Here is a 13409-nt window from a genome sequence, read left to right on the forward strand (position 1 = left end):
CAGTTTCCAACATTACTGTTTTAAAAGGCAAAAGTGTGACATCGCACTATCTGAACCCACCCCCACCCTCATCTCCCCCCTCATTACACATCAGCACAAAATTAAAAACTTCCCCCACCCCTTTCCCATATAGAAGTATTACGTTATTTAAGAACGGCCCCTATTATGTAGCTTATTAATTTTTCAAAAGCTTTGTACACATTTAATAAAGCACGGAGCACATTGTTTGAGACATACCAAGCTATTATGATATTCTACAGTTACTCATGTGGTGTGTATAGTGTGTGTGTGTAATGGTGTAATGTGGTGTGTATGGTGTGTGTTTTTGTATGTATGTCTGTATTTGTGTGAGTATGGTGTGTGTTTGTGTGTTTATGTGAGTGTGGTGTAGTTTGTAAGCGTGTATGATGTGTGTGGTTGTATATGGTGTGTGTGCGTGTTTAGGGTGTGTGCGCGCGTGTGTATGTATGATGTGGTGTATAAGTGTGGGTATGTTGTGTTTGTGTGCGTGTGTACGGTGTGTGTGTATGCTGAACTATGTGAAACAAACAACACACCCTAGCTTTTAAAATAACTACAATACACAGTGTAAACTGACCAACACATCTAGTAGGGTCTGTACTGTCCACTGTGTAGCCTTCCATACAAGCACATTTAAAGCTGCCAACCGTGTTAGTACAATTGTGTTCACAAGCTTGGTTCGTCAAACACGTGCATTCATTAACATCTGCCAATTTGTAAACATCATTAGCAATAATAATGATAGGTTGTTTTTTAAACTAGCGTACCCGTTAAACGCGTTGCCGCAGACTGAGGAATATTTTACGATTATTTCATCCGTGTTACCAGTTGTGTATTTTTAGAAGTGTGACCTTGTTTTCTTAAACGGAGTCATTTAAGTGCGATTTTTTTTTACATATGTATAAGAACAAAGACTAAGTTGAAATATTATATTTCTGAAAACGTTTTTTTTTATTGTTCATAATATTGGAATGGTTGACTATGAGCCTATTTATATCAGAAAGATTGAGTTAAATTCATGAAGTCTCCTTTACCAAATGAAAATACACCTAGACTACTAACGGGTACGCGTCCGTAGGTAACCGCTGAGTCCACCCAGCTCTGATGGGTACCTGACTCAGGCTAGGGCATAGTGCTGACCATATATCGCGGTCACTGAGACAAGTTAACTCTACTTCTTCTGCGTTATGGACCGTAAGGTTCTAAATGGTCTTTTAATTCCTTTCTAGCTAAAGCAAACTTATAAAGTATAGTAAAAACTAGACCAAGAACTAGAGAAATATTTTTTAAAAGTTGCGCATGATATACTTTTTGTAGGCTTACAACTCGGTTGTTTTTATTTCTCACAATAAAACTTGATTTTATGTTTACACACACGCACGCACGCGCGTAGACACACACACACACATACACACACACACACGCACAGGCTGCATCAAAACTGACCATCACAATGTGCGGGGTCTTTCCTGCTGATTGTGTACCCCAGCCCACAGGAACATAAATAGCTGCCCACAGTGTTGGTGCAAATTTGCTCACACACTGGAGTGTTAGAACTGGCGCATTCATCGATGTCTGCCACTGTGGGAATTATTTGTTTAGGATTCAATGTGATGGCTTTCATAGTAAATGTAGGACTCTAGAAATAATAATATCACATTTTAAGTAATGCTTTGTTTATAATATAAAATACAGTGGCCGAAATAGGGGGTGTTAGGGAAGAAGGGGGGGGGGTGAGAATAGCACCTCTTTCCTTTTGTGAAAGATTTCCGTCCTATTCAAATGAAAAGTTCTAACCAGTAAGACAAATAGATAAGATAGCCAACAAGAAACGTAACATAACTGGGGAGCTGAGTAGAACTTCTAAGTCAACTAGCTAGTGGTCTGAGCACATGTTTTACTCACCAGTCACCTAGCCAGTGGTCTGTGCATGTTTTACTCACCCTTACCACATCCGCTTTTGTTTGGGCCTGTTGCAGAAGTACGACCATCAAGGCAACACCCGTAGGTGCTTTGTTCACAATCAATTAATGCTGGGAATGTATACCATATATATATATATATATATATATATATATATATATATATATATATATATATATATATTATGTAGGCTATATAAATTATATAATATATATAAAAAGCTATATAATATATATACATACATATATATACATATACATGTTTGGTGCACATGTTTTACTCACCCTTTGTTCACAATCAATTAATGCTGGGAATGTATACCATATCTATCTATCTATCTATATATATATAAAAAGCAATGTATGTTTGTGTGTCTGTCTGTCTGTGTGTTTGTCCTTTATGCATTACTACACCTCTCATCACATCGCCGTGAAACTTTGGGAAGTTGTTGAGAATATTCCTGGGGAGGTTTCTGCGAAAAAAAAATTTCAAATTCGCAGGGGTGGCGCCCCGGCAGGGCGCGATTTGTTTTTTTCTATATAAGGTATATAAAAATAAAAGTCGATTTTGGTTTGGCATCGTTCATCCGATAGCCATGAGACTTTGGGAAGTTCATTATACTACTCTAGGGAAGGGTTCTGTAAAAAAATCATTTTTAATTTCTCAAGGGCGACGCCACGGGAGGGTCCGATTTTTCTCTATATACGGTATATAAAAATAATAAAAGTGAATTGCAGTGACACCGTTTATCCGATAGGCATGAAACTTTGGGGAGTTCATTATAAAACTCTAGGGAAGGGTTCTGTAAAAAAAAATCATTTTTAATTTCGCAAGGGCGGCGCCACGGGAGGGTGCGATTTTTCTCGATATGGTATATAAAAATAAAAGTCGATTTTGGTATGACACCGTTATCCGATAGCGATGAGACTTTGGAGGAGTTGATTAGAACAATTCAGGGAAGGGTTCTGTAAAAAAAAAAAATCCTTTTTTAATTTCGCAAGGGCGGCGCCACGGGAGGCTGCGATTTATCTCTATATACGGTTTTTTAAATTTCGGTTTCACACCGTTCAACCGTGTACCATGCAACTTTGGGGAGATGATTCGATCACTCAATGGTAGGGTTCTGCAAAAAAATATTGTTTAATATTGCAAGGGCGGCGCCCCCGGGGGGGGGGCGATTTTTTTTTCGATGAGAATACTCCCGAGAATATTTCTGCGAAAAAGAAAACTAAAGTTTCTTATGGGCGGCGCCATATAGGGTACAACTTTCGTCAATACACGGTTTGGCGCCCAGAGTTTTAGAGCGCCTATGTTGGCACTTGGCATCCGTTAATCGAGCGTCCTGCGTAGCGAGTAAGGGGTACTACTATATTCAGCGGTAAAACTACAACAGGCTTCTAAAAATAACTTTGTAACGCGAGGAAATCCTTCTGTACAGTTTCGTCACCTTGCGAAAGATGAAAAAATAACTTTTTGAATATGAGGAGCCTACTGTAGAGTTTCGTCACTTTGCGAATGATGCAATAAGCATCTATTATTAGACAATCCAGTCAGAAATTGTGATCGAGCATCTAATAATAGACCATTAGTAACGCTAGCATATTGCATCAGTCACAATGATATTTAAAAACACGTCAAATAATTTTTTTACGTGTTAAAGAAAAAAATCCTGTTCATTTGTGTCACTTTAGCGAATGACGAAATCTGCATCATTATTAACAGGATTCTATTAGGCCGATGGCGCCTGCTAGTTTTAATGAGCCAGGGGTAGTACGCCGCGCCTATGCGGTAGTGTAATCGGGGGGGGGGGGGGCATGAGAGCGCCCCTCTACGCTCTGACACAGAGGCGGTCACCGAAGTGTGTTCTACCATATTATTTCGGTGAGTGATTAATGTACACTCAAGGTTTTCATGCGGTAGTGTAGGTAAACCCGTGTCCTGATATTTATGATCCAAGCGCAGGCATTGTTTACATTTTAATAACTCACTTTTAGAAAAGAAAGTAACGCGTCTAAGAACATATAATTATAATTGATAACGCGTGGGTAAAATCCTAATATATTTCGTCAAACTTTTTTCTATCCCCGCGGCAACGCGCGGGGGTCGGGTACGCTAGTATATATATATATATATATATATGTATATATATATATATATATATATATATATATATATATATATATATATATATATATATATATATATATAGTAGGCTATATAAACTATATAATATATATATATATATAAAAGCTATATAATATATATATATATATACAATTAATGCTGGGAATGTATACCATATATATATATATATATATATATATATATATATATATATATATATATATATATATATATATATATATATATATATATAGTAGGCTATATAAACTATATAATATATATATATATATAAAAGCTATATAATATATATATATACAATTAATGCATACCATAAAATGGTATAAATGTATACCATATATATATATATATATATATATATATATATATATATATATATATATATATATATATATATATATATATATATATATATATATATATATATATATATATATATATATATATATATATATATGTATATATATATATATATACATTATGTAGGCTATATAAATTATATAATATATATAAAAAGCTATATAATATATATACATATATATATATATATACATACATGTATATACAAATACATGTTTGGTGCACATGTTTTACTCACCCTTACCACATCCGCTTTTGTTTGGGCCTGTTGCAGAAGTACGACCATCAATGCAACACCCGTAGGTGCTTTGTTCACAATCAATTAATGCTGGGAATGTATACCATATATATATATATATATATATATATATATATATATATATATATATATATATATATATATATATATATATATATATATATATATATATATATATATATATATATATATATATATATATATATATATATATATATATATATATATATATATATATATATTTAGTAGGCTATATAAATTATAATATATATATATATATATAAGCTATATAATATATATACATATATGTGTGTATGTTGTATTTTATCACTAACCTTCAGTGCTTGAAGCTAAAAACAGGATAAAGCTTACAGTAAGTATGCACATAGGTTTCGTCATGGTCAAAAGTAAATTGTGCTTGTACCTGGAGGCTGTTTAAGAAAAACTATTATGACACTCAGTGCTTTTAGTCTTACACGATAATTTTATAGAGACATTGCAAGTGCTTTAATTTTAGTGAAGAAATAATTGTGGTTTCTTGACTTAAAATAAACGGCGCAAAAGCCTATTTTTTAAACGTAACAGATTATCCTTGGACTCTTGGACACTTAAAGACTGAGGGCCTTTACTACAGTGGCGTAATATATACATATATATATATATATATATATATATATATATATATATATATATATATATATATATATATATATATATATATATATATATATATATATATATATATATATATATATATATATTGCACCGCTAGTGAGAAAAACGAAATTAGACACGCGTCTAATAAATAAGTAATATGTAGGCCTATATATATATATATATATATATATATATATATATATATATATATATATATATATATATATATATATATATATATATCGTACACCCAAGTAGCTTGTAAAAAATCAGTCTCTAAATTGAATCACTTGCCTAACTTACTGTCTTCCAAAAACATTTAAAGTTTTATGATTGTCAAAACGAACGAATGTTTTACTTGAATCTAATTAATACTTAATTATAGACCATGTAACTCAACTCAAAGAATTTACCTCTCCTAATATCGCTAATTGAATGCTTTCTCATAAATTTGTTAATAACCTTGTTTAATGTATTTATAGTTTTATTTCTAGTTTAACGTATTATACTTGCGATTTTCGTTTTCGATTTGATAGAATTGTGGATATATTGTAGGTTGTTACGTGGTCCGTGAGTTGTTGCCAGTCTCGCTCGGTCCCACATGGAGAAAATGCACAATGAAAATTTAAGTCAGGGGTGGGGGGGGGGTCGCTTGTTTTATTTCCCGGGCCGCTTGGACAGTCAGTCCACCCCTGTTGTAATCTTTATAAGACAGGACTGTCAACTCCGCGTGCATTCCATGTGGGCAGCCAACAAATATTTGTTTCGTTTACCCACGTAAAATCAACATTTTTGTGCTTTTGTGTTTTTAGTTGTTCTTCACGTCGGGATTATAGTCTTCTATATTTCAACAATATTGTACACACCACCGAGTGGGGAAAAAATTGACACAACATTCAATGCGGGCCTCAAAGGGTTAACCATGAGGGTAAGGATTAGGTTGGCTAACACTAAATCCTGTTTGTGTTCCTACAACAATATAATATAGTAGCGTGTCGTAAGGGACTGTAACAAACATCTAACATCTACTCGGTAATAAAAAGGGAGTGAACTCCCCTTATAGTCTAATAGCATAGCCCTGCGCTGGGCGCGGGTGGCGGTTGCACGTCCGTTGTGTATGCGTCACATTGCTGTGGATACGCAGGTATCGTCTCCATTACAGTGAAGGAATTTCGGTTGAAACGACGAGTCTGCCAGTCGTGAAGTGATTCCCTCAACGCAACCCCTTTGTATTTATTTTTTTGGGTCATAATAATTATGAGGCGGTTTCTTTTTAGCACGAACTTCATATGAATAATAAATAAACAAATGATTAAACCAAACATGAAATAAATAACAATGATTCTAAGCCATTCGCGTGCTTTGAGATTTTGATCTGTCCACTTTCTGGGTGAGAACAACCAATTTTTTTTTTTTAAATTGACAATGACTGCTTAGTTTTCTTACCCATGCCACATGAATGATTAGCTAACGTGCAGTCATCTTGGGTAAGAACTCTCATAACAATTAACTTGAAATGTTACCTAACAGAAATAACAAACAATTGTATCCTTAAAGCTTTAGCCTAAATCTAATAATGCTATTGTCACAATCCTACCTGTAAAGGGGCTATGACGTATAGGAGAGAGTAAAAAGATAATCAAAGATTTTCTTTTTTGTTTGGGCCTATGTTTGGAACATTCATGATACAAATGAGTGTACACCATCACAACACAATGTTAAAGTTGTTTAATTTTCCTGATTTTGCATTTAGTAGGCTTACATTTAAACTACATTAAACTAAACAGAGTATTACTAATTTCATGTGACAATGAAAAAATAAACATAACTAGATCACATTTACATTACTTTGCTTTATAATATTTGAACTACTAATAGTTTAGAAAAAATATTGCAACAACTTAATTTTAACTGAACAAAATTTAAGAAACTCAACTACAAGAATGGCATCTTTAATCCAGAACAGTATACAAACTCTGAACAAACAACGCCAGACAGACGCTTATTTTGAAAGATTACCTAAACAACCAATACACATATTGTGTATTGGCAAAAATAGGCGAGTAACGATTATTTTTGTTCTTTAGGTTGGAATTCTGGTAGCTTGAATTAATATTAAAGCTGTACTTTGAGTTGGGTTAAAGTTGGAGCTAGGCATAGCTTAAAGATGAAAATAAAATAATAAAACTCACCTTAAAAATTCCCAATCTAATGTAACTCAATAGCTGTATTTATAACTATATCACGCTGAATGCATTTCCATTTACAACAGCATTTCTAGCACTGGCCATTGTTGATAAACTTTTTTGAATTACAGCAACACCGGACTTACCGTATTAAACTTGTTGAGCACCGCAACAGCTGTCTTCTTACATCCTATGCTTGCCAATTGCCATTGCAACATTCATGTTTTCGTAGCGGTGGCGTAGTTAATTAATTTAACAAAAGGCAATCATAACCTGCATGTGGATGACTAGAGAATTTAATAAGACCCCTATTTGAACATTCCAAGTGCAAATATAGGTCTAAATATATGTATAATGTATAATACAAATTAAGAAAAGTCTGTGTCTCTATAACAACGCAATAAACTTTTGACGCATCAACAACTCATACAACATAATATACCATATATAAATACCCACCCCAATACCTTTAGGTCTACAAATATTCATATAGGACTACATATACAAACCTCATTTCAAATTAAATTATTACTAAAAAAATATTTAATTAGAAGATTAATGTAGTAAATGGTTTTCTTTTTGGTAGCCTAGCTTGTAGCTAACATGTTTCATGAGATCTGTATCATCCACTGAAAGTGTAGATATTTTAATTTCCAAGCTAAATCAAGAATGTACCTGATTCATTTGAACTAACTGACCTGGATTATCTTCACTGACTATACAATTATGATGTGGATTAGTAGAGACTGAATCCTGAACATTCAATTTAATTAATTATTTAACCCTTTATTTACGGAATTAGGTTCTGAATAAATTTATTTCTTAAACAGTGTGTTATCCTATTACTTTTGGCACATTTAAAGCATATGTCGAAGGAAATTTCGTTTCATAAATTTTTAATGGTCCAAACAGATATTGGTACTTATAGGTACCGTCAGGAATGTAGGACATTTTTTCCAAAAACATTTTTTTTTACAAAACAGGAACAAACGATGCAATGTATAAAACTAATAACATGGCAATCATTATAACAGTCATTTTTTTTTAAATTTCACACATAAATACAGCACAAAAGTATATTTTAAGTACGATTTTTATGGGATTTTCTGTTGGAACACATCTTAGTCCTCAAACACAGCAAAAGTTGCCGACAGGTTATGCTTCCTCATTCTTGTCTGTGGTCTTTCTGGTGTAGCAACGGATGCCGGACTGGACATGCTTTTGCTGGAAGCTTCCGATAGCTATTACTTACAATGAGCCGCATATACAAACATTCAGTACACAACCACTAGTAATACTGGTATAATTATGACAAGTCTACACTGCAGTGTAAAGTTCATAAATAGAAGTGAGCGCAATGTGTTTAGGATAGCCAAAGTGGCCTACTGTTTCGTGTTTAAGGATTAAAATTTACCTTATAGATCTTAACTATATGCAGAAGTATGGACTATTACTAGTCTACAGATATGTATTACGTAATTACTAGTTATTGTAGGCAAGACAGTTTATTGCAGTAAATATAACTAACAATTCAAATCTTACTACTAGAACTAGGCTTTGGTATACAAATGAAGTATACTAAACCTAGTAAACGAGCGTGCAACTGCTACCTTTATTCTTGTTATTCTTTTACTACTAGAAATGAACATGTAATTATAATATTTCTCAGGTAAACCATACGATAACCTTCTTATAAATGTGTAAATATATTTTTTTGGAGTACATTTTGATAATTAATTATCAAAATAATATTTATGTCACTCCACCTCGAAAATCTGCCATTTCCTAAAAATCCTAAAAAAATGACCGTGTGCCCTGACGGTACTTATAAGTCCACTTGTAAACATCGATCTAATACATAGACAATTTTAGTAAAATTGTATAATTGGAAGCTAAACGCGTTTGCCTGACTATTGGAGGTGCCAATAAAAAATATTTGGGGATGAAAACTTCAAGAGTAAGGTAAAACAAAGCGAAATCAGGAACGTGTGTGAGAACGTTACAGAACAATTGTGAACTACCGATACAGCAAGACATTGAAATTGGCGCCAAACCAAAAAATTTCAATAAACATCGATCCCTCCAACTACCTGTGACTCAGGGTAGATAATACTATTAATTACATCAATAATTTTTAAAATTCGTGTTAAATTAAAAAAAATTCAGGCACTTAATTAAAGTGGTACTTATAAGTACAGTCAGTAGATAAAGGGTTAAGGTTACATAAACACAACAAAGCAGGAACAATTGGAGAGGTTCAAAGATAGGTTTTATTTGATTATTTTCTATACATTTTGTACACCAACAAGAAAAATCAAAACTCTGTAAAAAAGATTGTCTATTCTTGTGGTTTGGCCTAAGTCTGTAAAAGAATATAAAAATGTAATTATAGAATGGCTTTAACATTATAATAATCAAACATATTTTGCATATTCAGAAAATATTAGAAAACATTTTTCTAAAATAACTGGAAATGTGTGTAGTTATATGTGTGCAGTTAAAACACAGTGTGTAGTTACATTATTGTAACAATCAGAGTTTCTTCCAGGCATCTCTTCGGGGGGGGGGGGGGCAAAGCCCCCCCGAAAATTTTTTACCGCTCCCCCCCCCCCCCCCCCCGAACGAAATGAAATTTATATAATATATATAGAAAATATATACTTTTAACAGTGTCCGCCCTCCCCCCCCCCCCGAAAATTTCTAGTGCCCCCCCCCCCCCCCCCCCCCGGAGAAAAAAGTCTGGAAGAAACACTGGTAACAATGCAGAGAGATCCTGAACAGTTAGCTAGTGTTTCTGAAGATTTTCTTAAATGAACTGATGGTGTATAGTCAACTAAATCTCAGGGTATCTACTAGAAGCCTTACTACTTAAGCAAAAAAAAAAATTGTGATTTTACTGAATAAACTGACTGCATGAAGTTACCCAATGTATTCAGAAAATCAATCAACAAAGGCTCTGGGCAAGTTTAAGCTGAATTTGGCTTAAGCTCTCAAAGCTCTCAGCCATGTAGACATCACTAGGACTGCTGGCAATTTTATTTAGCTCCGTGCTTGAAGCTCCGGACCCTATGCCAACAGCAATGATGTTGATGCCTTGATCTTTCAATGCTTGTGCAGCTTGCTCAGCTAGAAAAAGGGAAATATCTTAAATATACTATCAATTTAAAAAGCACAACAATAGTTTCATAAATAGTTTAAACTTCATCAATTATGCTAAAACTTGTTTTGCATGCTTACATACCAATATTATTATCAGTAGCAATTATTTTTAATTGTATGCTAATTTTTTAAAAACTTTATAAGTACTAGACATAAAAGTGTCTTGTTTATGGCTAATTAGGGTGTGTATCTACCTCCATACATTTAAAACTGTCTCAGAAAATAATCTTGATTTTTTTTTCTAGTCGTGCTTACTTTTTTTAGGATCATTGGAAATGCCATTTGTTAAAAGGACCACAGTTTTAACTGCCTGTGGCCTGTCACATGAGGTGGTGCTGAACATGCCGTCTGTGATAACATGCTCTAATGCCAGGTTTGTCCAGGTTTGACTGCCCATGTATGGGGCGGCTAAAATTGCCTGAGAATTTCATCAACAAATTGTGAGGATTACATCAATAAATTGTGAGGATTACATCAATACATTACTGTCTTGAAAACATTGCAGATACTTTTACTAAAGTGTGACTAATAATTTTTTAATATAAAATAAACATAATCTTTATAACAATTGTAATAGTCTAATAAAAAAATCTATGGAATGGCATCGTTCAATGGTAGAGCATACAAATGCTAACCTGAAAGTTTAAAGTTCGAATCCGGGCCCAAGTCCACGAAACATCCCTGATGGGTACCCTGATTCACATTTGGGAAAGGCAGCTGGGCTGCCCACACTATCCCTATATATGCCTAGGTCACAGAAACAGGTAAACTCTACCTCGCTTGCCCTATGGGCATATTTGAAACTGAATTTTACTACTTACTATTACTTCATACTAATTATAATAATTTATTACTAGGCGCATTTAGTATAACTTTCAATGTGACCTTGCTATTATTTTAGCATAAACAGAGTATAAAGTTTCTTTTGCATCAATGAATTACTTCCTGACCTAGGTTCCAATTTTTTCCCATAGATTTGTTTTACCAAAGAGTTTAACCTCTTACTTGTTGAATGGACTGCTGGTCACTGAATGTGTTCAAATCAAACAACTCCTGGACACTAGTGCCAAAGATAAGAGCACCAAACTGAGTCGCATCTTCGCTGACGTTGAACTGAGAGACCAGTCGGGATGTGAAGTCAAGCTGTAACTGGTAGTTGCTTTTACCAATACTACTTGATGAATCCAGCACGAAGACGATGTCCGCCAAAGTGATACACGGCACAACTAAAAAAAATTAGATTCTTAATTTTGAGAGAACATATGACGATTTACATAAATTTTGTGTTTTCTTGTAGGCTACTTGGAGCATGAAAAAGCATGACAATAGCTAGACTAGCTAGAATCACCCTATTTTTTGTTTAGTATAGGTCTTTTAGGCAGGACAATAAATTATTTCTGTGTTTTTAGGCCTGCAACCAAACAATTATCACATGTAATGCATCTGACTACTTATTTCACAACTGCTCTATGTAAAATATAATGGATCTACCTACTGGACAATCATTCAATGTGTACCTACTTATATCACACTGTGTGGTTTCCGTCAAGCTAACAACATAACCATGGGCACAGGAACAAATGAAACTACCAACAGTGTTGGTACAGTTGTGTTCACAAGGAGATTTGCTGGATGCACATTCATTGACATCTATACAAGTTCATGTCAACAAAGGTTATACAGTGCAAATTTCAAGTTTACTTTGATGTTATCAAAGGTTAAACAGCATAAGTTTAAAGTTAAATGTTTGCAATGGCAAAACTATTGAAATCACAAAGCAGTTTAATTCTTGTTTGTAATATCATGGTCTTATTTTTATTATAATTAACACAGAAGTAAAAAAATGAATAAATTCTAAACATAAAGCAAATACATAAGCTGAAGAAGGTACAACAAAATAAACACACTTGAATCATCATCATAACATGATGACTTGAAAACAGACCATGAATGAGTCTCACTTTTTAAGTTACCTAATTAACTTACCAACACAGGCTCCATTGCTGTATACATAGCCACTTCGACAAGAACAACTGTAGCTCCCAATGGTATTGGTACAGATATGTGGACAAGGGGAGGTCAAACACTCATTGATATCTGGTAATAAAATACAGGGTTATCTTCACTATATGGGAACTCAAACACTCATGGATATCTGGTAATCAAAAACAGGGTTATCTTCACTTTATGGGAACTCAAACATTCATTGATATCTGGTAATAAAATACAGGGTTATCTTTACTATATGGGAACTCAAACATTCATTGATATCTTGTAATAAAATACAGGGTTATGTTAACTTTATGGAATAAATGGCAGAAAAAAAAATCTTTAAAAATCTACATGAACCATTAATAAGGGTAATTATGAAAAGTTACTAGGTAATGTGTTACCAACTTTAACAGGAAACAATTCTTACTCTTGGCAACAGAAAAAATTCACTACATTCACTAATCACAACTTGAGTTTAATGTGTATCACTGACAATAATAAATAATTTAAATACAAGGACTTTTGAAAATAAAGTTTAACAGGACAAGAGGACCTAGCTGTAAACCTAATACAGTTAAACAGGACAAGAGGACCTACCTGTAAACCTAATACAGTTAAACAGGACAAGAGGGCCTAACTGTACACCTCTTACAGTTAAACAGGACAAGAGGACCTACCTGTACACCTAATACAGTTAAACAGGACAAGAG

The 13409-nt window shown here is 33.7% G+C and overlaps 2 protein-coding genes across 4 annotated transcripts in view; both read right to left on the reverse strand.

The window, feature by feature from the left end:
* The window catches only part of LOC131937182 (fibrillin-1), a 67457-nt gene that overhangs the window by 20657 nt on the left and 33391 nt on the right, over positions 1-13409 (reverse strand). The window contains exons 1-5 of one of the 2 annotated variants that reach the window (XM_059294396.1): positions 5872-5967; positions 5041-5136; positions 1965-2054; positions 1468-1602; positions 599-727 (exon numbers count right to left, since the gene is read on the reverse strand). The exons of the other annotated variant lie outside the window; for it this stretch is intronic. Of the exons in view, the coding sequence (XP_059150379.1) occupies positions 599-727; positions 1468-1602; positions 1965-2054; positions 5041-5136; positions 5872-5965 (544 nt within the window). The 5' untranslated portion in view covers positions 5966-5967. Of the gene's footprint in view, positions 1-598; positions 728-1467; positions 1603-1964; positions 2055-5040; positions 5137-5871; positions 5968-13409 lie in introns of those variants that run through there. 2 annotated transcript variants of the gene reach the window in all.
* Positions 9804-13409, reverse strand: part of LOC131937183 (matrilin-2-like) — a 48384-nt gene continuing 44778 nt past the window's right edge. For both annotated transcript variants that reach the window (XM_059294397.1, XM_059294398.1), the window contains 6 exons: positions 12694-12804; positions 12229-12357; positions 11713-11933; positions 10963-11125; positions 10472-10674; positions 9804-9910 (listed from right to left, as the gene is read on the reverse strand). In XM_059294397.1, coding sequence (XP_059150380.1) covers positions 10493-10674; positions 10963-11125; positions 11713-11933; positions 12229-12357; positions 12694-12804 — 806 coding nt within the window. In that variant the 3' untranslated portion in view covers positions 9804-9910; positions 10472-10492. The remainder of the gene's footprint in view (positions 9911-10471; positions 10675-10962; positions 11126-11712; positions 11934-12228; positions 12358-12693; positions 12805-13409) is intronic.

The sequence above is a fragment of the Physella acuta genome, unplaced genomic scaffold (assembly GCF_028476545.2).
Source record: "Physella acuta isolate Inbredline_101_S28 unplaced genomic scaffold, ASM2847654v3 ptg000202l, whole genome shotgun sequence".
Lineage (NCBI taxonomy): Eukaryota > Metazoa > Mollusca > Gastropoda > Physidae > Physella > Physella acuta.